Genomic DNA, 27926 nt, shown 5'->3' with positions numbered 1-27926 from the left:
AATTCACATCTTGGTTCCTATCAGTGGTGTGCACTGATCATCATTAAGTATACAACAGTCACTTCACATTTGAATAATCAAGGCTTAATATAATGTATATAAATGTCCAGATAAGCTGTGCCAAAACCTTGATGACATCACGGTTTCTGGGAGTACCAAAGCTACTCGATCACTTTGAGAAGTGGTAATATAATGTATAAGGAAATTAGTTCTTAATGGTCTATATGGTCTAACTTAAAAGCTTGTTTAATCTAAATAATCTGCATCCATTTTTTTACACTAGTTACTAAGTTGTAATTTAATAACTTCTCGTATGTATTGATATTTCTTATGTACATCATTCAGTTGTTGAAATAACTGTCATTGTTTTAAAGTACTCCCTGTTAATTGGAGCTGTGAAATGTTATTATATTTGTCAAGATATCTATGACCATATATGTTTCCCACACATGATGTGTCTGGTGTGGACAGAGTTACCTTTACATCTCATTAAGATATTGTTACAGATTGCTTGTTGATGCAGGTGCATATGACAAGATCAAACTTAATAATCACATATTTGACTGGACTGTAAGTTAAGGTTCTTCTGCCTATGGTCAGATGATGTTATAATTTTCTCTGAATTCATAGGTTTGACTATAAAAGGGTTATTTTGAATGACCAGTTATTAAATTGCATAGAAAAAACTTCATATCTTCAAATTTAGTTTGATCTTCCCATATAATACTTTTGAACTAGAAAGTATGTCTGAATGTGGATTGCTGACTATCTTATTGCTGGCTTATAGCTATCTTATTGCTGACTAACTTATACAAGATTAACATTGAGTATATTTTCTACACAGACACTCAGCTTCCAGTGATATCCAACTGTCCTGGTGACATTTCAGTAAGTATTGCACCTGAGACATCATATACAAGTGTGGCTTGGGCAACACCCACAACATCTGTTAATCCTGGAGTTGTAACTCTTATGTCATCTCATCAGCCTGGAGATACTTTCTCTCTAGGGCAAACTACAGTCATTTACACTGCTACTGATGGTGCAGGAAATACACAGCAGTGTCAGTTTTTTATTACTGTCATGATTGGTGAGTACTAAAGGACAACTGAACTTGAAGAGTAGGACATAGCAGTACAAAACTAACTTAAACATGCACATAGAATGGGATGGATGGTTTCCACTCTACAAGATTCATAAAGAAAAATAAACCTGAACTATAAATCTAGAAAGCACTTGATGGAAAGACACATTTCAGCATCCTGCAAGTTTTCTTCGAGACGAAAGATAACTTTTGATTCCTTTGTCTGTTTATTTAAAGTTGTGTATTGTCACTATGTTATCAATAGGTGTTATAAATGGATTTAGGTATGAATAGGCTTGCTCAGGTTGGTCAATCTTTATGTCCAGTATATACCTGGATTATGAATTGTGGCCTAAAGGCTTATATTGATGTTATGGGCGGCTATAGTAGAACCCCCAGCTATATCACAAATGTACTGTATTTAAAGGAGAGTTAAAGTCTGATGTGTCATTGTTAAGTACCATTTATTAGAACATGTACACCCTGCAGTTTTCTTCACAAAACTAACTTCTACCCTCTTCAGACGTAGAAGAAAGGAATTTAGAAACAATGTTATTTGTGCAGTTCTTTATTCAGTGGTCAGCTGTATTGGATTCAAATCTGGTGATGTTGCAATTTGACATCATTCAGCCTTTGAAAGTCAAATGAGCATTATAGTATAGGTTATGCCAACTTCACGGCAACCAACACACAAAGCTACTGGCTTCATGGGTATTGTACAAATGCAGCACATTAGTGTTATTGCACAGCTGCCAAGTAATATGTTTCCTCCTTATATTGTATTGAAATTAGATCATGATAGGTTGCAGTGTACAGTATGTGCTCTCCCCACATAATATGAATGTCTGTGGAAATTGTGCAAAACTTATAATTTATCAATCAAGAGGCAGAATGGTTCATAATGAGCTGCATCTAGTTCTATGCTCTCACCACTACATCAGCTATAATATTATCTAACATTAACACTGCAAAATTGGTATAAAGGCTTAATGTTAACACTTTGAGTTTCATGTTTCACTTCCCAGCTTCCCTACTCCTTCTTCTGTAAGGTTGTGTGGGTCAATGAAGTAGATTCCACACTAGAGATGGTTTATGTTGTCACAGCCAGTTGGGGTAATTTTCTAATGCTATTACCTCTCAAAACTGTCCTCCCATGCCATGCTTCAAAGCACTCGTTATGACAGTTTGAACAGTTATTAATCTATATCTGATAGAAACATGATATTCATACTGCTCATACTGAAAATACCAATGCTTTGAAGCAGGACATGAAAGTACAGCATAGAAAACTTTTCCCAACTAGCTGGTTGTCATAAGGAAGCTGTAGTGCGCTTGCTGCTTTCAAATATGGCGATATAAATTGCTGGTGATCCTGCTGTATTGGAACAATAAGTATTTTGCCAATTACAGAAAGAATCATGTTTGTAGAATGGGATGATTACTGTAAGCCCAGACAGATCTTTCAATCTGGTTTTATCCTCCATTAACATTGAAACCAACTGCTGAAAACATTACATATTATGATTATCTACAATTAGACATTTCTGTTTCATTGCTATGCTATGTGCTCTGCCATACCCTCATTGCGCTTAAGAACTTGATGATATGACCTGCATACAATTTGTGCAGAATACTTCCAGTCAAGCATGTTCCATAGCATGCCATTCATGCAATTAGAACGGTGAAATTTGTTTCAAAATGTTCTTAATTTGCTTGCCCCGGGCATGTGTCAATGGCTTTGAAATTAATTCATGGAAATTATTACATTATTTGTCAAAATTATGTGAAAACTATACATTGCAGAGAATAATTTACCCGGTACTGCATCCCAATAAATAAAAGTTGAACACTACATTGTTTCTGCATCAAATATTACAAATTGACTCACTATACACATTTAAGTAATTTACATACACATAACTAAGTATATTTTGTTTGACATTTACTATGTGATATATTTTACATTTGGACCAACTAATACTGCTGGCCATTCAGAAAAAAACCATTGATGGCCTTGTCAAGCAGTTTTGGCCGTAAATAGTTAAAACTTAATAGACTATGTTGATAAAGTAAATCATATTAAACAACTAGAAATTATGTTTTTTACTGTAACTGTATGCCCAAGAAGAAACAGATCATCTGTACCTAAAAAAGGCAGTGTTTTATCCTTCTTCTCACTCACCTCATTGACTTCCCTCATTGACCTCCCTCATTTACCTCCCTCATTTACCTCCCTCATTTACCTCCCTCACTTACCTCCCTCATTTACCTCCCTCATTTACCTCCCTCATTTACCTCCCTCATTGATCTCCCTCATTGACCTCCCTCATTGACCTCCCTCATTGACCTCCCTCATTTACCTCCCTCATTTACCTCCCTCATTGATCTCCCTCATTTACCTCCCTCATTTACCTCCCTCATTGACCTCCCTCATTGACCTCCCTCATTGACCTCCCTCATTTACCTCCCTCATTGATCTCCCTCATTTACCTCCCTCATTTACCTCCCTCATTGACCTCCCTCATTTACCTCCCTCATATACCTCTCTCACTGATCTCCCTCATTTACCTCCCTCATTTACCTCCCTCCTTTACCTCCCTCATTTACCTCCCTCATTTACCTCCCTCATTTACCTCCCTCATATACCTCCCTCATTTACCTCCCTCATTGACCTCCCTCATTTACCTCCCTCATATACCTCCCTCATTGACCTCCCTCATTTACCTCCCTCATTCATCTCCCTCATTTACCTCCCTCATTTACCTCCCTCATTTACCTCCCTCATTGATCTCCCTCATTTACCACCCTCATTTACCTCCCTCATATACCTCCCTCATTGATCTCCCTCATTTACCTCCCTCATTTACCTCCCTCATTTACCTCCCTCATTTACCACCCTCATTTACCACCCTCATTTACCTCCCTCATTTACCTCCCTCATTGATCTCCCTCATTTACCTCCCTCATTTACCTCCCTCATTTACCTCCCTCATTTACCTCCCTCATTTACCTCCCTCATTTACCTTCCTCATTTACCTCCCTCATTTACCTCCCTCATTGATCTCCCTCATTTACCTCCCTCATTTACCTCCCTCATTCACCTCCCTCATTTACCTCCCTCATTCACCTCCCTTATTGATCTCCCTCATTCACCTCCCTCATTTACCTCCCTCATTCACCTCCCTCATTTACCTCCCTCATTCACCTCCCTTATTGATCTCCCTCATTTACCTCCCTCATATACCTCCCTCATTGATCTCCCTCATTTACCTCCCTCATTTACCTCCCTCATTCACCTCCCTCATTTACCTCCCTCATTCACCTCCCTTATTGATCTCCCTCATTTACCTCCCTCATTTACCTCCCTCATTTACCTCCCTCATTGATCTCCCTCAGTTACCTCCCTCATTGATCTCCTTCATTTACCTCCCTCATTTGCCTCACTCATTTACCTCCCTCATTTACCTCCCTCATTTACCTCCCTCATTGATATCCCTCATTTACCTCCCTCATTTACCTTCCTCATTTACCTCCCTCATATACCTCCCTCATTGATCTCCCTCATTTACCTCCCTCATATACCTCCCTCATATACCTCCCTTATTTATCCACCTCATTTACCTTAATCATTTACCTTCCTCATATACCTCCCTCATTGATCTCCCTCATTTACCTCCCCCATTTACCTCCCTCATTTACCTCCCTCATTGATCTCCCTCATTTACCTCCCTAATTTACCTGCCTCATTTGCCTCATTTACATCCCTCATTTACCTCCGTCATTTACCTCCCTCATTGATATCCCTGATTTACCTCCCTCATTTACCTTCCTCATTTACCTCCCTCATATACCTCCCTCATTGATCTCCCTCATTTACCTCCCTCATATGCCTCCCTCATTGATCTCCCTCATTTACCTCCCTCATTTACCTCCCTCATTTACCTCCCTCATTGATCTCCCTCATTTACCTCCCTAATTTACCTGCCTCATTTACCTCCCTCATATAACTCCCTCATTTACCTCCCTCATTTACCTCCCTCATTTACCTCACTCATTTACCTCCCTCATTTACCTCCCTCATTGATCTCCCTCATTTACGTCCCTCATTGACTTCCCTCATTTACCTCCCTCATTTACCTCCCTCGTTTACCTCCCTCGTTTACCTCACTCATTTACCTCACTCATTTACCTCTCTCATATACCTCCCTCATTTACCTCACTCATTTACCTCCCTCATTTACCTCCCTCATTGATCTCCCTCATTTACCTCCCTCATTTACCTCCCTCACTTACCTCCCTCATTTACCTCACTTATTGACCTCCCTTATTGACCTCCCTCATTTACCTCCCTCATTTACCTTACTCATTGACCTCCCTCATTTACCTCCCTCATTTACCTTACTCATTGACCTCCCTCATTTACCTCCCTCATTTACCTCCCTCACTTACCTCCCTCATTGACCTCCCTCATTTACTCCCCTCATTTACCTCCCTTTTTTACCTCCCTCAAAAGGAGCATGAATGGTGCATACTATACTACTGACTGTTTTACTCAACAGTTAACAATTTGTTTGGATTTAAAACAGGGATGTCAAATTCTTCTGACTATGTATCAGTCTAATTTACTCTATTAAATCTTCATTTTTTTTGAAATAATTCCACCTGTGGGAGACTTGATCAAGTCAAATAACTTGTTATTCAGGCTTTCTATGTAGCTCCATGTCATCTCTGTAAGACGACTGCTTGGTTGACTTGTAATTTGAACTTTGCAACAGTTTTTGTTTGGAATATGACATGTGAGAATGACCTATATTGTAACTGATTCCTATTTCTGCTCTTTAACATTTCTCTGTGGTACATAGATAAGTAAATTAGTCGAAGGTGTTTTGTTATTGTATGGGTGAAACTTTCGTGAGCAAGTTTTGATTAGCATAATTCAAACATGATATCAAAGTAATTTTAGTAGAGTAATGCTTTATGTAACGTTTTGTTATTTTATTGCATGAATGAAAAAACCACAAAGTTTTTACAATGTGGCATAGTTTATCCGTAGTAATAAGTACAAGGATCTATTGCATAAAATAAGTTTGTGGCAGTATAGGTTTTATGACAATCCAAATCTATGAAGTCATGATGGAGTGCGTGAGTATGTGTATGTTTTGGTGTGTGTGTGCCGCCTTCTTGTAACACTAATATCTAAAAAACTTGTGTATTATTGGCAATCCTTATTCTGGGCATGAAGGTTGCCCATAGATAGGGACGTTGTTGATTTTATTGGAGGTCAAGAATATTAAATGGTGATCTACAATATGCAGAAATAAACTTAACTGGAAATATTTGTAATTATTGTTTTATCTCTGCTGAACAACCAGCTGAAATCCAAATGTGTGCAGAATGAATAATAGGTGGCGGTAGCCAACTATGTTACAAAACAAGCAACACGTCTGTCAATGGTGCACTTTACTATGGTGAACATAGAAACTGCCACTGTAACACAAGCACTATAGTGTAATCCTGGTTAATTCTAGTCAGCTATACTCAAGAGAAATTTTGATTGGAGTGACATGACAAATCAGACATAGAAATCCAAAAGCTGAAATCCTAATCTAAAATAAATAACTCATACCCTATAAAATGTAAAGCAAAATAAATTACTTCTGTCTTTATTCAGTCAACATTATGCTTTTTTTGTGAAGAAAGTGTGAGAATGTGGCCTCATGTTACAATTTTCTCCAGAACGATAATGTTCAACAAATGTAGACCATGTGTTAGCAAGCACAGTTTAGGAATCCACTGGTGGTTATGGTACAGGATGTTCATTTTTTCAATTGGAGGTGGGAGGGAGGGGGGGGGTGGGGAGGGAGATTTACTGTTGGGATGAATATTAAACATAAAATTTACACCCAATCTGCAAATTCCCTTAAAATGGAACTAACTCAGCATTCCATATTGTTGAGGATCATGCTTTTAAAATCATACAGCAACTATTATATTTCATCAAGTAAACATTTTCTGTCAATTGATGATTTACTGATTTATTTGACAATTAATGCATTTGTATTTGCATAGTGATAAATTACAGAACACAAAAGGTGTAGGACTCGTTCAATGATCTTTTTTTTAGTGTAAGGTGACCAGAAATTCCTTAGTTCCGCACAGTTTCTGGGGGGAAAATTGTCGCTGGAAATGCCCTAAGATTTTTATGTCATATATGCCCCAGCAATATATCCAAATTTGTGAATAGGGCTTGCATGATTCCAAGTTGGCTGTTCGTGTATAAGACAACATGGGCAGAAGATGTGATTGTTTACAACTACAAACATACTGTCCATTGGTGACATACTGTGACATAGGCAAAGAGATGATCGAATAACTTCATAGGTTATAATTCACACTGAAAATATCTTTCTGAAGTTGGTGATAATATGGGGAGACACCCAGTTACATTCAAAATTTTGGGCATTTTGTCTTTATATCTTGGACAAAAAACTTGCTTTAGAATTCACGTTTTTTAAACTTCAGCACTTGTTTCATCATCCACTTAAGCAATGAGAATTCCACCCTCGATCTTGAAGGTGATGTGCGTTATATTTGTTTACTTATCCATATAGCAACCAGTCTGCAACCTCATTGACCTTAAATTCCTGAATATCCTACAGTATGTGATCCAATACTGAACAATCCTTCTGATCAATATCTACTGGTTGGCACATGTATAATATGATCAAAATTGATCAAAAATATTGACTACATGTGGGATCTCTATATGAAAATTACAGCCAATTTAAGAAATAAGATGCATGCAAACGATGCAGTCTCAGTTCAAAATTGTTTACATATGATCTGAAGTACTCTAGTTCAACCATATGCTTTTACTGAATGTCCTCTTTGGTTACAGATGTCAATGAATGTTCATTCAGTAATTTGTGTGATAGTAGCTCATCAACATGCAGTAACACCATTGGCAGCTACATATGTATGTGTAAGTCTGGTTACACAGGTTCACCTTTCACACCTGGACAACCATCTGCATGCACAGGTAAATATAGAAACATCAAATTATGCTAAGTAAATTGTTAATTGTCAACCAAGTCAACAAATCCCTTATTGTCCAGTGTCTGCAATTATAAACTTTGCTTAACAAATCTCAACAAATACGCATTTGCTTCCAGTTGATGATTTACATATGAAATTGATAATTGCATGACAAGGTAATCTTTTTCATTTACCCCCATACACTGGTAAGCAAGTGGTGTTCTTACTATTAAAAGGAGTGTTTGGGGTAAAAAGATGGATACCAAAAATCGGTCTCAAACTTGTGGTCAAATTCAGCATAGTCTTACACCAATCAAAGGAATAATGTAGTTTTCAAACAAAATTGAAATTTGTAAAATGAAAAATGAAACCGTTCTCACTTTTTTTCCTCAAACTGCTACATTCCCATATTTGAATAACATTAGGCAAATGAAATGCTACATTTCCTCAAAAGAAGTCTATTTGGTGGTGTAAAATCTTTTCACATGAGCAAACAATATCTGTTAATACTGCAGTGGAAGTCCTCAGGAACCCCCACAAGGGGCTTGGAAGATATTCCAGAATATTGAATTTCAATATGAGGCCATAAAAATTCCACTTTCCCTTGAAACATTGCTGCACAAACGTTTAGGCTCACAACCCAGGATATTCCACGAGGACTGAGCCATGAACCAACAGACCCTTGTTCCAAAAATTTGATGTTCAGACTGCATGTGAGCTAGGCTAGCCAGGCTAACTGTAAATAAGCTTGATGTTAAAAACAAAGCAATAAATTAACTGGGATGTATCACATCTGGGATATATGGCATCAAGTTGACGAGGTCGGAAAACTGTAGTTAAATTATCTGAGATTTTTAAAAATCTCATAAAACCGCAAATCATATGGTGACACATGCACTTTTCAGTTGCACAACATGAACTTTTGATGTCAACATGGCCAGTGGAGAAATGGGGAGGAGGGGAGAGGGGGGGGGGTACATCAACATGTCCCAGAGTTTCCTTAAAAAATACAGTCACCTAGTTCTAGTGTTGGATCAGCCTGCAGTGTAAGATGAGAGATGCTTGTAGTTGATGTGTGTCATATATGTTTGCTTATCCAAATAGCAATGTAGGTGATGTGGGTTATATCTGTTGCATCCTTGTTGACCTTAACTTTCTGAATATCCTACAGTATGTGATCCAATACTCAAGAATACTTCTGACCAATATGTACTGCCTGGCACATATTGTGATTAAAGGTAATCAAATATATTGACTGTATGTGGGATCTCTATTAGGAATTTGGCCAGATGTTATATTGTGGATAGATGACATAATAATGGCAGTGGAAGGATGGAAGCAGGAAAAGTTGCAGTCAATTTTAAGAAATAAGATGCATGCAAACCCAGCTGTCTCAGTTCAAAAAGTTTTACATATGATCTGAAGTACTCTAGTTCAACCATATGCTTTTACTGAATGTCCTCTTTGGTTACAGATCAAGATGAATGTACAACCAGTAATTTGTGTGATAATAGCTCATCAACATGCAGTAACACCATTGGCAGCTACATATGTACGTGTAAGTCTGGTTACACTGGTTCACCTTTCACACATGGACAACCATTTACATGCACAGGTAAATATGGAAACATCAAATTATCATAAGTAAATTATTAATTGTCAACAAATCAACAAAACCCTTATTTTCATTGTCTCAAATTATAAAGTTACTGCTTTCTATAATCTCAGCAAATATGCATTTGCTCCCAGTTGATGATTTACAGATGAATTGATAATTGCATGGCAAGGTAACCTTTTCCTTTTGTTCTACACACCTGTCAGCAGGGGTAAAGATACTGTTAAAGCGAGGAAACAGGGGAGGGATTTTTGGTTACAGTAGAACATGGAAATCAAATATTGGTCTCAAAATTAGCAGAAATCAGTGTGTTCTTACATTCATCAACTGAATAGTTATGAAACAAAACCAAAATTAAAAACAAACCTGTTCTCTCTGTTTTCCGTCTTCATCTACAGTATAGTGTGAAAGTAGCCTTACTTTTAGCACAGTGGAATGCAATAATCTTAGTTATTGCACTCATTTCTTTTTTAGCTCATACCAGCATGCTGGTGTGAGCTATTGTTACAGTGCAGCGTCTATCACTCTATCCGTCAACTATTGGTAAAACCGCTCCGACTTGCACAGTGTTTGATGGAATTTCATGAAACTTGGACACAAGGACCATTGGGTATAGGGCCATCAGAGATGGTCCGAAATTTGGGGTCAAAGGTCACCTGTGGGCCGTAATGGGCCATTTTGTGAAAATACGCAAAATGCTTCTTCTCCTACAGATTCCATGGTACAATGTTGAGGGTTTGCCACGATAGTACTATGGAAGTTTTACCTTCAGGGTGTTCATGAATTTGAGATCAAAGATCAACTAGGGGTCTTTTGTGGCCCGGGCCGAGGCCCTATATTTTCAAGTTGCTCCTGTTCGTACAGTGTATGGCCAGTTATAATGAAACTTGGTCACAATGTTCCTCGGGATGAGAGTTACGAGGAGTGTTCGGAAAATTGAGGTCAAATGTCATTTAGGGGGTCATCGGGGTCATTCTTTGTAATATTTTCAAATATCTCAATCTCCTCAAGATTTTGATGGATCATATTCAAAGTTGAACTGATGATTGTTGGAGTGTGTATGAATAAGGTGATGCCTAATAATTTTTGGTTAAAAGTTAATTAATCACAATTAATCCCCATTGTTTAAACAAATCTGAGCCTTCACCTTTTGCCAAAGCTCCTTTAATTTGTCTCCCAGTCTCTGCAGTGTTTGTTTACATTTGTGGTTAAGCTCTGCAGAGGCTGTTAGTGGAATTAAAGCAGGACTGGGAGTTGTTATTAACTGTTGAACTGTAAGCATGAGAGCCCTATAGCCAATCAGCACTTGCCGATTCTTAGAAGTCTTTGAGCTTGAGGTATGTAGGCAGCCAGCCAAAATTTTGGCAAGGAGTGCTTCAGGTCTGCTCTGGTAGAGGGGAGAAAGTTTAATAGGGTAGGTCAGTGGTATTGTTTGAGAGAGTGGGTAAAATAGGATTTAAAGGGGGAAAATAGGAATTATAGCCAGTGGTGTGGCCAGGGTTCTGCTAACGGAAGGGGGGGGGGGTTATCCCTCATGGGCCCAAAATTTGTGGAATCTGAAAAATGGCCTGAAATTTGGTGGGCCATAAAGTTTTGTGGGCCCTACATTTTTAAGCTCGAAAAGGTATGAGCTTCTGCACCATTGGTGCTCTAGTTTCTAGGCTTGCAATTGTGGTGATGATTGCGATATACTGTTTATCTGAGAGCGCATTCCCTGCAATGAACTGCTCAGTTTAGTCTATTCATTTCAGCAGAGGTTATAAGCCCATTGTTTGGTCCATGCAAGCAATAGCTGTAATCCTAGTTAATGCTATTCATCTAGTCACCAGTGATGACAACAAAAAATTCGACATATAAGTTCCAATAGCTGGAACTGAAAGAGAACTAATACTGTAACTCATACCCTACCAAATGTAAGGAAAAATAAATAACTTCTTTATTCATTCAACTTTGTGGTATAAAACTGTATACTGTCATTCTTCATTGGCTGAAATATCGTAGTTCAGAAAACAAAGTTGAGTTATAAGGAAAGGGCTTTCCCATTCTGCCCAAAATAAGACAATAGGACCTTGTAAGAATGTGGAAAGAAACCAACCACTCATAGTTACAACAACGATGAATTCAAAGTTAAAGGTTTTGAAACATCAGTAACCTTACAAAGATTCTTTTGATGCAGGATAGACCTACGTGAATTAGTCATTACTAGTTTCCCTTTTTGCTTCATCAGTTGCATTTTAACTCTTGAGAACTTGCCTTGCCATGTGCAGCACTAGCTCATGAGCAGCCATCTGTTGTAACACAATATATATGACAAATTTAACTTATAATGGGAGTATGGCACATGGCCATGTTGTTCAAAGCCTACCACATGTTCTTATTCTCATTTTGTAGACTGAAATAAACAAAAAACTGAAACAAACAAAATGTTTATCTGAAGTACAGTAATAAGTTATCCCAGCTAAGAAATTTCTTTTACTGTGAAGAAAATATCGGATGGGTCAAATAATAGAACACTGTACAGATTCAACAAAACAAATGTAGAAGACAAGTGAAGGAAATTGCTTATTCATTTCTTTCCCATCCATCCATTCTTTCTATTGCCATTTCTGTTTTAATCTATGCATTGGCCCCTGGTTCCATTTAACACACCTTGGACTGGCATGGTTTAATTCAGTTAATCAATGTAGACTATGTCTTGGCAAGCACACTTTTGGAATCCACTGGTGGTTATGATAAAGGATGTTTATTTTTTATTTATTATTTGTATTGTTGTTGTTCTTGTGTGTATACTATTACCATACATGGTAGTCATTAAATAGACCAGTGTATGATAACAGGCACGTATTTATAAATGGTGTTTATATATCCACTTGTGTACTTCTATTGTGTAGCATATGAACATACTCATTATTATCCCTTAAAATTCCCTGCACTTCAGCTGCTTTCTTGTGTAGATCATGTTCCATGCTGTAAGGTTACTTCCACATGGTACTGTTCATTCCCACATTTGAATAAAATTAGGCTGATTAAATGCTACTTTCCTCCATAGAAATCTATTTTAGTGCTTAAAACTTACTTCAAGAGAACAAGAGATATCTGCTGATCCTGCAGTGGAAGTCCCTATGACATCCACAAGGGCTAATTATAGCAGATATTCTAGAAACTGTAATTCATCTCTCTGACATGCATTTTTTCGCTTAGAGGCACTGCAAAAGAACACAAAATATCTAGAACTGCTACAGCTGCCCAAACCTTTGCCCCATGAACCCACACCAGGGCTTTGAAATACTTTCCAGAGCAGGCGCGGCGGAACGGGAAAATTATTGGGGGGGCTAATATGTGGAGACTATCTAAGCGGAGCGCCACCATCGGTTGGCGTGGAGCGTACAAGAAAATTTTGGGTTTTTCAAACCCCCCAGATGGCCGGAAACGGCACTTCCCGAGTGTTTTATGCTGCGAATACCTAGCCCTAAAACATGGGTCTCAAGCCTGCAATTTCTCAGATTGCACGTAAAAATCTGTAAAAACATTGTAATTTGTATATTCGATGGTGTTTTAAGAGAGTAGCTATTACTCGACGTGTACTCGCAAAGACGTTTTTGAGTGTAGTAAATTACTACTTGCAATTAAATGCAATAATTACAAGGGCGTCGGAAGCTATTTTTGATTGGTACGGCGGTTCAGAGTGTGGCCAACTATCATAATTATCGGGGGGACGTTTGGTAGGTCAAACTACGCTACGCGCCACAATGGTTGGCGCGTAGCGTAATGGAGAAAATTTTGAAAATATGCCTCCCAGATTGCAGGAAATGGCACTTCCCGAGCTTGAAAACAAGACCCCTGCCATGCCAGAGTAGTCACATTTAGCCTACTTGCCGTCATCATTACAGAAAATTATTGAAACATATACCACCGAGATTTTTTCCCCCCATTTTTTAGTCCTACTTTTTTTCTTTTTTTTGCGTCGTGAATATTGGTCCGGCCGGCTCCGACGCCCCTGAATTAAATAAATGTCATAAGAAAAAACAGAAAGCATTTCTTAATGTCAACAAATGGGTAATTCCAAAACCATGTGCAGTTGCCAACAAATTTCTATGACCTAGCACTGTCATCATGTCATGAATGCATGTACCCTATACAGTACAGGTGAAATGCTAATATTGTGTTTTTGTTCGTTTAATAATTGATTGCGTTTAAACATAAAGCCATGTTCCACGCCTTGCGTGTACTCGTAGTGTAAACGCAAATGTTGATGAGTGTAGCGTTTAGCTTATTACCGTCTTATTTAAAACACTAATATTCGATGAGGCATGATACAGACAATCAATTATCATATTTAATTATTACACCTATGTAGTATACGTGTGCATCGGACAGATCGACAAGTATGCATTAAAAAATGGGCAGATGCACGTTTCGGAGCCTTGGTAAATATTGGGGGGGCTTATCATGCATTTGCCCCCTCAACTTTTTCATTGGGGGGGGCTGAGCCCCCCCAAGCCCCCCCCCCGGTTCCGCCGCCACTGTTCCAGAGAAATTTAATTCCTCTCTCTCACAATAATTTTTTTGCTCAACTTGCTCTGAGAGCACAAGAAATGCCTAAAAATTCTGCAGCTTGTGGGTGTATATCCCCCTGGTCCCCTACTATAGGGCTCTGAGATACATTCCATAGAAGTTTAGAGTATTATAAATACTCTTTCTGACATGTAGTAATGCTTCAGCAGCAGGGGACTCCCCCCTCCCCCCACCCCATGTATTCCCAGCCAATTGCAGTGTGCAAATTGATTTTTTCTTTATCTTTTGCAACTTTAAGGGGCCAGTCACTGAAGTTTGTCTCAAAAAGCTATTCTTTCCTGAAATCATTTTACTCCTCCATTGAAAAGCTATGAATGTATGCTCCTGCCTGTTTTTAGCATAGTTTTTTGAGTCAACAAATACTGTAGCTGGAAATTTATTGTTGTTCTGCTGGCTGACTGCTTTAATTTGTCAGTGATACACAAGTTTGCTGACACTTTAGAGGTACTCTCGTACAGCAACTAGGTTTGACCTTATGAACAGCTTTTAATAAATATCACAATATACAATTTTTTAATGAAGAGTCTATTGTCAAGCTTTTTAGGGTAAGTACCCATCAAACAATCATGCATGAGTTTCATCAGTTAACTAGTTATGCAAATCATTATGAGGGACACAAATTTCACTGTATCATGGTGTAATTATCTCCATGTGTACATGCCTTGGAGAGCTGATCATATCTATGAAAGGACAGGCCATATGACACCATTACATGTTTTGTGATGAAAAGGGGAAAATAAGTCCAAACCTTACGATATGTCCATATAGACACATAAAAAGCTGATCACAAACTATCAACAGTAACAGCAAATGTTAATTGTGGCAAGTAATAAGCAAAGATCCTTGTATTCAATCAGTACAAAAGTAGTGTTTATATTCAAATATTCCACACACAAAGAAAAGCTTGCTGCAGACTAAAAATCTTTTCTAATCATCAAGAAATTGGCTGTTGACTGCCTAATAATCTCAGTTTGCAATAGGAATGTACTGAAATATGTGGATTATTACTGTGCAACGTCAAAAACTTTTCCATTATTATGTTTTATAAAATGTAGAATGTGAGGTTGGTCTAAAGTTAGATCATCTTAAGCTCATATCACATATATGCTTCATTATTTAACAAGTGTGATAGGAGACTCCTTACTTGTGTGTGATATTTCCAAAGTTTGACTATTATGTTTGATTAATTTCCAGGGACTTTTCATCTTACATGCACTTATTCATCTTGGGTCATCTGATAACTGTTAAAAAGCATCCCTGTACACATTCATAATAAGTTGCTGTTCTTGCTTAGAACAACAATTGAGAATTTATTAAAAGCAACAACTCTTGTTTAATAAGGAAGTTGAAAATAAGAAAACAAACTTTGAAATAAATCATAGATGATTAGAATATAAAGCACCACTCAACACCTCTCCTGAGCATCAAGTGTTTTGTCTATAAAGTTGTTGACATTTGACATGAATACCATGCTTTATTGACTGTTCCTATAAACTTTAAATATGGTATAGATTTAATAATCTAGCAGATTTTACTGATGACAACTGACTTTCATTTGCTTCTTCTTGTTATATATGTTAATGAGTGTCTGACATCACAAAGTACTGAATGTGATCTTACCAAGTCAGATTGTTTCACTGTAACGTTGTTTATGTTTGTATATGCAAGTCTCAGTGGCGGAGCTAGGGGTATTGGTCAGGGGGCGATAATGGTCTGTAGGGGCTCTTTCGACACTAAGCAGAGCGCCCCACAGGTTGGCGCGGAGCGTACAGAAATTTTTTGAGTAAAGATACTCCCTAGATCGCCGGAAATGACCCTTTTCGGGCCTTGCTAATTTGCTGATAAACGAAGAATAAATAGGTGTCGTTGCCATTTTGTCAGAAAATTACACCAACCAAATGTGACAAATGTCAATAGGTATTTGAGAGCGCAATAAAAAAGTCAATAATCGCGAATAAGTAAAAAGTGGTAAAAAGCTGAAAAGGGCGCCAGCAGTCCATTTGAGTCCGTCAGGGGGGGGGGGGCATCCGCCCCCTCTGACTGTATGGACGCTCCGCCACTGGCAAGTCTGGTTTTATAGGAATGCAACAATATCCACCTGCTGTACCACAGTCACCCTGCCAAGGTCAGTAGTTCATTGTTCTGGTAGATTAGAACAAGTCATACCAGCTGATTGCCATTGCCAGCAATATGTGATTAATAATAGGTTATCAAGTGGTGCCAATCTTAATAAAACAGGAACAAATAGGTTGCTCAAATAAGTTTGGGCCTTGTTAAAATTATTACAAATGTGCAAGATTATGCATTTGTGATAGAATATCAATTGCACACATAGGCGTAGGAGCCTCATTTGATTTGGGGGGGCTGTAACGACTTGCCCGAAAAATATAACCGAAATTTTTCGCGCTCCGCGCGCGTTCCACATGTTACTGTGCATATGAATAGGCATTCGTCAGTTATTACATCACATGCCAATAACATAAAATCATTTTACGTGTTATTACCCTTCCATATTGGTTAGAATTATTGGGGAAGTTGTTACAACAATAATGATAATAATAATATAAGAAAAACACATTGCAAATTCTTCTTTCAGTAGGTGCCAGTGGCGGAGCTAGGGGTATTGGTCAGGGGGGGTCAGGGTCTGTAGGGGCGCTTTTGACACTATCTAAGCGGAGCGCCACCACAGGTTGGCGCGGAGCGTACAGAAATTTTTGGAGTAAAGATACTCCCTAGGTCGCCGGAAATGACCTTTTCCGGGCCTTGCTAATTTGCAGATAAACGAAGAATAAATAGGTGTCATCGCCATTTGTCAGAAAATTGCACCAACAAAATGTGACAAATGTCAATAGGTATTTCAGAGCGCAATAAAAAAAGTCAATAATCGCGAATAAGTAAAAAGTGGTAAAAAGCTGAAAAGGGCGCCAGCAGTCCATTTGAGTCCGTCAGGGGGGCATCCGCCCCCTCTGACTGTATGGACGCTCCGCCACTGGTAGATGGCGCAAAATTCTCAGCATATTGCCCAAATTTTCACCCAAAAAAATGAAAAAAACCACAGCAAATTATTACTCTTCTTTCAGTAGGTACCCGAAAAAATTCTCAGCATATTGCCCGAATTTTCACCCAAAAAAATCTTCATCTCTTCCCCCCCCCCCCCGTTTTAATCACTCTTTAGGCCTTGTTATAAGGGTATCAATACATGGTAAGGACAGATTACTTTAACCATGTGTAAGGCCCCTTACAGGCTACTTGATGCTGACTTTATTTTTTGTTATTCTTTATGAATATTGCATCATATTGTGAATGTACCTAAGTTTGTAAAGTATTTGTTTGTAAATAACACTTTGTCCACTTTTCATGCCTTGACTCATGAAAACTACCGTGATGGTCAGTTAGTAGTACAATGATATCATAGTTGTTCTCCATTCCTTGTACTTAACATTCCAGTGGTCATCATTCTCTTTTCTCTCAGATAGCCCACCAACCACTAAACCTGTAACTACAACACAGGTTACCACTGCTTCAACACCATCTACGCCTGTGGCTACCACAGAGGTTACCACCGCTTCAACACCATCTACACCTGTGACTACCACAGAGGTTATCACCTCGTCAAAGCCATCTACGCCTATGACTACCACACAGGGTAGAACATCATCAACACCTTCTATTTCTACCATTCCTTTCACACCTCCCCCTGGCCCAGTTCCGGTTTCTGGACCTTGTGCTGAGTACTTGGACTACAGAAATACCAATTCAGAAACTGTGTTTGAGTTGGTTTTATCTGCCGACCTTGAATTAGTGACCGAAACTATCATAAACAGCAACCAGTGTCCTGATCTACTTCCTGCCATGTGCTCCCTCTTCTACCCTCCTCTTCCCTCATCTGGGTACACCCTCTGCCAAGAGACCTGCAGTCAGTTATTTGAAGATTGCCAGATAGCATTTGCATTTTTAGCTGGTGCCATGCCAGAGAGTTGCTCCAAACTCCCACCGAGGAATGAACCCGGTGATATGATGTGCATTGGAGGTGAGATATATTTTTCATGAGCCGATATTATATTCGCTAACTGTATGCTCTGGGTTTAATGGCATATTTATGTTATTGTTATGAGGGTGCCACCTTAACTATCAACTGGCCGTGTTAGCTTAAATATTACTTTGTCAGTCCTGATATTTCAACATACTGTATGTTGTTCGACAGTGGACCTCTTAGCTGTATTTAACAGCTAACGGTAACAGCAGTGTAAGTTATTCCTGTATCAGCAATGTAGGTTATTCCTGTATCAGCGGTATAGGTTATTCCTGTATCAGCAGTGTTGGTTATTCCTGTATCAGCAGTACAGGTTATTCTTGTATCAGCAGTGTAGGTTATTCATGTATCAACAGTACAGGTTATTCCTGTATCAGCAGTGTAGGTTATTCCTATATCAGCAGTACAGGTTATTCTTGTATCAGTGGTGTAGGTTATTCCTGTATCAGTGGTGTAGGATATTCCTGTATCAGCAATGCAAGGTTTTTCCTGTATCAGCAGTGTAGGTTATTCCTGGATCAGCATTGCAGGGTATTCATGTATCAGCAATGCAAGGTTATTCCTGCAAGATTTCCTGTAGGATTTTCCTGTGTCATTTATTTGATGGCCAGAGAACATTTAATGATATTTAACAGTGTTTTAGAAAAAAATATTAAAATTTAATAACTATTTTGTACCATTCAGGTAAATCTTTCTGCAATTATTGATATAAAGTAAGAGTAGTTTTACTTTCTCTTTGGGATGAAGTGGGAGGTTTTTTGGTTTCGATGATAATCGTAACCTGTGCATTCATGATGGCGAATGTGTGCGCGTGTGTGTGTGTGAGTGCGTTTGTGACGCCCAGCTTGTAAACACGATATCTCAAGAAGGAAAGGTCAGACCAATTTCATATTAAGTGTGTAGTAAAGTAAAGTGTAAAGTACCACATTAAGTACAAAAATTTTATTGTTTTTGGTGGAGTTCAAAGGTCATTTGGAGTAACCAGGGGTCAAATTGTGAAAACCTCGTAAACATGATATTTCAAAGATGGAATCATGGGCAGACCTCATATTTGGTGTGTAGAAGTACCACATTGTGTAAAAGAAGCCTATTGTTTTTGGTGGAGGGCAAAGGTCATTCTCGGTAGTGGAGATCTCCCGCACCATGGTCCGGACGGTGCCTTCTCGGTCTCAGATCAACTGCAGTTCGGGAGAACCTGTTCCGATACGGTGTGTCCAGATCTCTCTGTGATCAGAGGCTTTGTGGTCCGAGAGGAGCCAGGTTGTGGACGCCGTCGCGTCGTGTTTTCTTCCAAACCCACGATCCGTTTCTGTGTGATGGCTTTTCCTTTCCCTTTGTTCGATCTTTTGCCCTTTGCCTTAAATTTGGCACTTGCGCAATTCCTGGCCACTGCCGGTACTGGCGAGAGGGTATCTCTGGAGTTTATTACTCCTAGGTCTGGTGTGCTCCCTATGAGCTTATCCGTTGCGGAGGCCGGAGCGGAAGCTGGTGACAGTAAGAGCAAACACGAATGATATACATATAAAATTGTTATCACCGCCCTTGGGCGCAAGTACACATGAAGGTGACAAAGGACAAGAGAAGACGGGAGGGGGGTCTAAGACAATCTCCCTCCCAGTCCCCGGTCAATAGCTGCCCAAGTGTCTAGCCGGGCGAGCCGGGGGGAGACAGATCCTACTAGGATACCGGGGGAACAACCCCTGGGTAGTTCCCCAGCCTGGGGGTATAATAATCGTGAAATTGCTACGGGTCAAAGACCTCTAGGTAGGAATGAGTTCTCGAAAAGCATGCCCGGGAAGGGGGTGAAGAAGCTAACTTAAGACCACCGTGGAGATGGTAGGCCTATAAGAATTGACTATCACGGAACCTAACGAAGTTAGGAGAACTACCTAAGCGCCTATACACTTAGGATGAACCGTAAAGAAGGCAAGGTGTACGAGAGAGCTCCCAAAATGGCCCACGGGATCTCCTGCCAGGCCGCCACTGGGCAGTCGGGAGTGGGGAGTGGGACAGAACCATCAAATAGTGATGAAAGCCTAATGACCTAGCACAACGGCTAACGGTCGGGGGAGTAAACCCCCACCACTGAGGTGTTGTGCAACCGGTACCTCTACAAAAAAAAAAACCTACAACGAGGAAGCAGACAAAAACACACGGAGGGAGAGAAACATGCAATCAGAAATTGTACGTAAATAAATGGATACTGATGGGTGCTAATTGTTGGTATAGCAACAAAAAAAAGTCTCAGTAGTGGAATTATCCAAAGATGAATTCCAAAAATGCAAAAACAGTTGTATAAATCACAAGCGAGAATTTTGCGGAAAAACATGTGTATTAACAAGATACGGAAGGGAGTACAGAAGGGATTGCCCATGCAGGGAGCGAGGGCGCAGTGCTAAACATTTCCAAATGTGTAGTTAGGTAGATAGGAAAGTGCAATTGTGGAGTGGGAGACAGGTAAGTATCATCGTTCATAAATCCCCAAACCAGTAAGTTTTGGGGGTTTGGTGAAGGGCAAAGGTCATTTGAGGTCACCAGGTGTAAAATTGGAAAAACCTTGTAATCACGATATCTCAATACTGGAAGCTTGGGCCTACCTCTAATTCAGTGTGTAGAAGTACCACATTGAGTCAAAGAAGCATTTAGGTTTTAGTGGAGGTCAAAGGTCATTTTACATCATCGAAACCACAATGCATTTTTGCATTCTGGTTTCAATACTGCCTGTACATCATAATGAGTCTTCCATTAATTGCTCTCTAGAACCCTGGTATTCAACATTTTTTCACTTCCTAAACCCAGTTTTCACATTGATCATCATAGCAACCCTCCAATAGGAATCCATGTAACATTTTGGCCTAATACAGCGATCTACAGGAAAGAGGTACCCCCTCCTGTTTGAGAAATTTCTACATGATTAAGGGTACTGAGATGCAAAGTGGCGTTATATTTTGTCACTACAGACCAGGAAAGTGTCTGAGTGAAGGAAGTTTAGTGACTGGAGCAAGTAATTATGGTAAATCAGAAAGGATCAGTATTAACTTGGGAACGTAGGGAAATATGTTAAACAGAAATTACCATTTGATAGGTCCAAGTTGATAAATGAATGTAAACTTAAACAAAACTCATTAAAGACTCAATGTGTGTTTGCAAGTATTAACTTTGACCTTTCCAGTTTACTGCCCTAAAAGCTCAGTGAAAGTAACACCATTCTAAGCAATTTTCGTATTAATTTTCATTTTTTTTATTGATTTATCTGTGGTTAAACAGTTTTAGCTGAATAAAAATCTGTAGATTCTACAAACTTCAACAAAATTTGCAAGCCCCTCCCAAAAGATCAGTCGCCCATCAAATATCTCTGTTTTCTTTACAACTGTTAGGCCTAGGATTTACTTTCTATTTCGTGGCTATCCTGTGTAGGTCCATTTTCTTGAATAGTATATTTCCTTTGGTTTTACTGATGTATCTTGCAAAATTGCGTCATTTCCTTCAATTGCAAGGAATAAGCAGGTGTTTTCAGATGTTTCCTCTGTGAAATTGGGTAAAAAAAGTGGACGATACTAGTATATAAAGGTAACATTTTTGTAACAAATATGCTTGATATGGGCGGTTGCAGTGACTTTACGGTAAATTGTTTGCGCCATAAGGGCAACAGAAAATAAATTTCTTTCTTAAGATTGCGACAGCTTTTCTCCATTTAACCCACCTGGTCAGAGTGCATTTAGAATAAGAATAATTGAATCTGCTTCGTAAGTTTGTTTGCCATATACATCAGCAAACACGTATTGCGACTAACAAAACTTATGAAAAAAAGTGTAATATTAAACAAATACAAGTTGTCATTCTTTAAAGAATAGTGTTTCTTTAATTTTTTATTCAAGCGAGTGAGCCTTCTTCCTCACCTGTTTATCTAGTTGCCCTGGTGATTCCAGTCCTGCTCATCATTATTCTGTTGGTGGTGATAATCAAGCGGTAAGGTGGCCATCAGATTTAAGTATTTAGTTTGGTACTAGAGCTGAATGAACTGCCTGATCATTCCCCTGATTGATCTGAAGTGGATTATCTGGGCTTTGCAGCAATGGTTGGGGTGGGACTGTGAGCTGGTGGGGAGGGACCAAAGGGAGGTGGGAGGTTTGGCATAAATTCAGATAGTCTGGCAGTTCAGTGCACAGTCTAGCATACATGTCCTCTCACTACATGCATACAGTAGATATCCAACATTTCTAATCAAAGAATTGAAGCAAATCTTTTTCTTTTCTGAGGAGACTGGGGTGGGAAGGGAGCATATTTTAGCTAAATAAGTTTCCACAAAATTGTAAAGATGTTTCATGAACCATTAGGTTGTTAATGTTTCCTCCATTTTGATTCTAGTGGACAAGCCAAGGAACAAACACCTTTGTTTTCTTTTGATATTTAGAAGGACGTACCTGCATGTCCCATATTAGTTCGTTTGTAGATTCCAAGACAAAATTGAATAGGTCTATTTCACATTCAAACAAAGGAAATATTTAACTTGATCTTCCCAATTCTTTATAAATGAAATGCATATGCTGGACGATTTTTTCTTTCAATTTGTCTGACAATCATGAATAGAATCCGGCGAAAGCCTGAGAGTGAGCCTAAACCAGGAGATGTACAAGATGTTGATCATGTTAATACTGGTGAGTATGTTTCTTGTTAGTTCTAAAGGTACTTTATCACATAAAACATGTTAACATGACCGTTAATCAGGTTTCTAGAGTTCACCCTTCACCTATGAATCCCAATAAACACTTGAGTGTCTGTGGATTGAACCTTTTTTTTTACATGATTTGATATTTTAAAATTCTTTTAGTTTTGATTTCTGACCTTACTATAACAAGTGTCTTATTCGAAATATTCTATTACTATATATTGATCTTAAATCAACCACAGGGATCCTTTCTCTTTTAGTGGTAAGGAAATAATTTTATACAGTACTGCACCATAAAGTTGTTCCTTTCTTACTAATAACATTTAATGAAAACCATTATGAGGTATACATAGAAGCTTGGTTGTAAACATGTAATGTTTCAGATTAAATCTTCCACCAAACAATGCACCTGCATGAAATTAATTTCAGGAGTAACTGATGATCCTGAAGTTTACATAGCTCTAGAGGAACAATCTAGAAATACTCCAGCCCCAAAATATCAAGATCTTACTAAGAAAGAAGCTCCCACACAAGTATCAGGGTATGAGAGAACCATCCATGAAACAGCTGATGCAGCACCCAAGGCTATGCCTCGTCAGGGCATTAAGAGACAGACCGACTACCAGTATGAGGATGTCAACCTTGGAGAAACAGATGCTCGTAAATTACCAAGCGTTCCTCAGCCAGACTTGCAAAGTGAAGATGATGCAGAATATGAAGACCCTGATATGTTTGAGGAATACACAGGAGTTCATATTAACACTCTCGGAGCTAGCAAACCAATAACACCAACACCAATGAAAATTACTGAGTATAAGACTTTCATGGGTAGAGAAAGGTCAAAGGTTATTAGTGAAATCGTCCAACAGTATACGGTGAGTAGTAATATTGTTTTTCCCAGCTACAAGTCCTTCTGGTCTCATTATAACTTACTTCAGGAACTGCTTACCTTTACTCAACTCACATAATTTTACTAGCAAACAATATGAATACAATCATGCAGCATTAGACTAAGCCCACCTCTAGCTAGGACCAGTATTGTGCACATGCAGTATACAAGTCCTTTCATCTGAACTTAAATGATTTGTAGTTTTTCACAAGAACTAACTTGTTTGTAGTGTTTTCCTTCACTTCACCTTTCCTTCACTATGAGGAATATTACTTAGAAGCTTTGTTGCAGACATGATGTTTTTTTAGAATAGATCTACCAAACAATAGGCCTGAAATTAATTTCAGGAGTAACTGATGATCGTGAAGATAACATAGCTCTAGAGGAACAATCCATAAATACTCCAGCCCCAAAATATCAAGATCTTACGATATTGTTACTTTCTAATATATACATGACCGGACAAATACTCCTCAGAAAAATACCCCCGGACGATTACCCCTCAGTCAATAACCCCCCAGACGATTACCCACCGGGCATTTACCCCCCCCGGAAAATACCAGCCCGGACAATTCCCCCCAGGACAACTACCCCCGAGGACAAAAACCCTCGGACAACTACCCACCCGGACAACTACCTCCTCGGACGAATACCCCTAGACAATAACCCCCCGGATAAATTCCTCCGGATGAATATCCTCCTGGACATATGCCGTTAACTATAGGGGACGGATGCAGCGGCGGATACCCAGGTCTTTTTTCCAGTTTAGTTTCCCGCGGGCCTCAACATATACCCTGGTCCCTCGGGCAACTGTGAGAGGATATTTACAATTGGGTCAGGGTGCCATGGAGTTAAACTGGCACCACCAGGGTCGTCGTGGGCCCTGGCAATTTGAACCTCCCGACTTTTTAAAAATATTCAAGCTTTTCTTATATGCCCCCAAAACTCCTGGATAGTGTTTGACAATGGATCGAGGCCCGGGGCAAGGTAGGTGGGGACGGCGCTTGAAGAAGCACGATGGGGGGGGGGGTTGGGCATTGATAACTGACGGTAGTAACTATTAATTTACTATTAGTTATAGTGACACTATTCTGTTTTATTAATCTCTGAACATTTCCGGCTTATTGCGACTTACCATTTTAAGTTTCTTCTGAGTAATTTTACTTGAAGATTTGTTATGGTATGTTATGTTAGTTTTTTTATAGCGCTTTATATGGTTGCCGGACAACTACCCCCCGGACGAATGCCCCAGGACATACACCCCCAGACTCATACCCCCCGGACAAGTACCCCCCTGACAATCACCCCCCTGACAAAACTCCCCAGGACGAATACTTAAAAAAATTAAATGTAGAAGTTTACTTATATAGCAGTAGTTAATATATTCTGTTGGTGAACATGGGAAATAATATATATGAACTGCCTTTGATTAGATGATCTCTATGTTTGTGTAGTTAATTTAACCAGCTGATGATCAGATTTAGTAATGATAAGTTAAACCTGAAGATTAATATGTTAAAAATGTTTAGTTTGAAGTCACTAAAATTAACAGAACAGACTGTGTTAAAAGTTGTTGTTAGTTTCCATAGCTAGTGACCAGGAAGTAAAGCATCATGTTGACCAGATCCTTTAGTGATCACGCCAAATCAATGTTATATTCCTTTCTGTTAGGTACGATGAAGACTTTATAATGTGTATTTTATCACATATTAGTGTCATTATTAACTGAACACTGCACCTGGTATCTAATCTTCATGTCTTCTTGGTTGCTTTAGCTTCATATCCTTATTTTTCACTGCTTTAGAAATCAAACTTCTTGTGTTTTCTTGCATTAGGCTCTCCAAACAGGACAGCAACACCCTTGGACTGCAGCTGTCAAGTTGCAGAATAAACCAAAGAATTTCTTCAAGGCTCTCTTGCCATGTAAGCTTAACATCATAATCTTTCTCTATTAGAGTTATATTTCATGTTACCAGGTCGTGTGACAGGTTTGTCATTTCTAGAGTGTTCATGATGTTTTTCTTCCTCTTAAAGCAATTATTTCAAGAGTACCAAAGATTATACTTAAAAAATGAAGTTTCCTTCCAATGACAAATACTCTTTGGGCATGACAGTAAAGTAAGGATGAAAGGTGTGGATCTTTTGGAATCATTTTAAGTATATTTTCAGGGATGTTCTGCTGCACTCCACATATGTTGTTATGATTACCATTAAATTTACTATTTAATTTACTATTTTACCAAGATGATCATTCAAGAGTTAGGCTGGATACAGATGGTAGTGATGTTAGGTCTGACTATATCAATGCCAGTTACATCAAGGTAATTCTACTGTAAACTACAGCTGCTGCTTTTAACATTCACATGGAGGCAACTCTTCCTGCTGCTCTATATTCTAGCTGCTTTAGATAATTCTGTAGAATAGCTGCCATAGAAATGTTAACAGAGTGTCTCAACTATATACATTATGATGCTGTTTAATGCTAGTAGAGACTTCATGGAGCTCTGTGATGTGAGAAAGAGTTGCTGTTTGGTTCCACTAATTCTATTTTAATTCCATCTTGAAATAAGTTTAGATGTGATTGGTTAATAAAAAATCATCTACATTAGCCACTACAACTGAAAAGAAAAACAAATAAGTCTAAAACTTATCATAATGTAAACTTAAGAATATTCCCCTCATACAAAGATAGTCATCAATCATTAGATAATCGTAAAATCTTCCTTGCTGAAGCATTAATGGCATTTATTAGTGCCTTTGTGTTTTATTAGAGTTAACATCTTGTTATGAGATAGAAATTAATTCTTTATGAACAATTTCATATGTGATTGAAATACAAAAAGAGATACAGGATAACTTACCATCAATATAGTAATGTATAACTTGTGTACTCTTAAGACTTAGCTAGAGATATTGCAGCAAAATTTTCCTTTACAAAATAAAAACATTTTTGTTGTTGTATATAATTGCACTCCTTTAGTGACTATACTCAATAAAGTCAACCTGGTTAGGGTTAATGTCTCAAATTTTACTAGTCCACAAATGTCTGTTGCATATCTTTGCAGGTAGGCTGGTGATGGGCTGAATTAATACCATGTTTTATGACTGTTGCAATTTGTCTTTGTTACTCCACAGTTGTGATTAAAAGATGTCGTAACATTGTCATTGCTAGAAATTTGCTATTATGATACACAATTTGGTGGTATTTCTGGTTGCAAGGTATTGCTTTGGGTACAACAGCTATCATTTCAAGAATTAGGGGTTAAGTGATGGTCTACCATGCATTTATCTCAGGGTAATGCATGAACAGGGATATAGCTCTATAGCTGGATGCACTCAGCCTACACTGCTTGAGTTATACACCCGGCCGTTCCTGCATTGTCCTGCAATAAATGCAGAGTACACTGTTGATTAACCCTGTTCATTAATACAAAGGACAAAGTAAAGGTTTATTTTCATCTCGGAATGTTACAATAATTAGCCTATTCATTGAACAACGCTAGTTGTACAGCATAACAATCTGATGCAAAGGCATACCTTGCCTGTGTCCAAGCATAGCAAAATGAGAAGGAAGTGACACTAGGGCATTGGTGTACGATGGATATGTACTAAGTATAGTACCATATATACTGTGCTTAGCTATATACTGTAGTTAATTTTAGGTCATAAACTTGTGAACAATTCCATCAAGAACTTTAAGTTCTAAAACAAACAACTTTTGCATAGTGCAATTGCTTTGACATTTGATCACAGGTATAGGCATAGGATCATACCAGGATCGTTAGGCCTTTTTTCCTAGGTGACCACTGCAATTATATTACATCAATACTAGCATTTTAAAGAAGATTATCGTTTTTGATCACACCCTATTGTTGTTATACTTTATGCTGAAAGCTTGCTTTCTCAATTTAGTGATAAATTTGCCAAGGGGTGTTAACACCGAAGGAGCTTGTTGCTATACCATACTTTGTTTGCCTGAACTAGCTTGGGCAGAAAGCTGGGATCTGGATTAAGCTTAACAAGATA

The 27926-nt window shown here is 38.7% G+C and overlaps 1 protein-coding gene across 5 annotated transcripts in view; it reads left to right on the top strand.

The window, feature by feature from the left end:
- The window catches only part of LOC139973666 (uncharacterized), a 76681-nt gene that overhangs the window by 33382 nt on the left and 15373 nt on the right, over positions 1-27926 (top strand). For all 5 annotated transcript variants that reach the window (XR_011795282.1, XM_071980489.1, XM_071980490.1 and 2 more), the window contains 9 exons: positions 845-1090; positions 7983-8123; positions 9594-9734; positions 17782-18339; positions 22221-22311; positions 22933-23000; positions 23441-23886; positions 25736-25823; positions 26145-26221. Coding sequence is in view for 4 of the 5 variants with exons in the window: in XM_071980489.1 (XP_071836590.1) it covers positions 845-1090; positions 7983-8123; positions 9594-9734; positions 17782-18339; positions 22221-22311; positions 22933-23000; positions 23441-23886; positions 25736-25823; positions 26145-26221 (1856 nt within the window). In the remaining variant the exon portion in view is untranslated. The remainder of the gene's footprint in view (positions 1-844; positions 1091-7982; positions 8124-9593; positions 9735-17781; positions 18340-22220; positions 22312-22932; positions 23001-23440; positions 23887-25735; positions 25824-26144; positions 26222-27926) is intronic.

This window comes from Apostichopus japonicus, chromosome 9, assembly GCF_037975245.1.
Source record: "Apostichopus japonicus isolate 1M-3 chromosome 9, ASM3797524v1, whole genome shotgun sequence".
Taxonomy (NCBI): domain Eukaryota; kingdom Metazoa; phylum Echinodermata; class Holothuroidea; order Aspidochirotida; family Stichopodidae; genus Apostichopus; species Apostichopus japonicus.
This window is presented reverse-complemented; position numbering and strand designations above follow the sequence as displayed.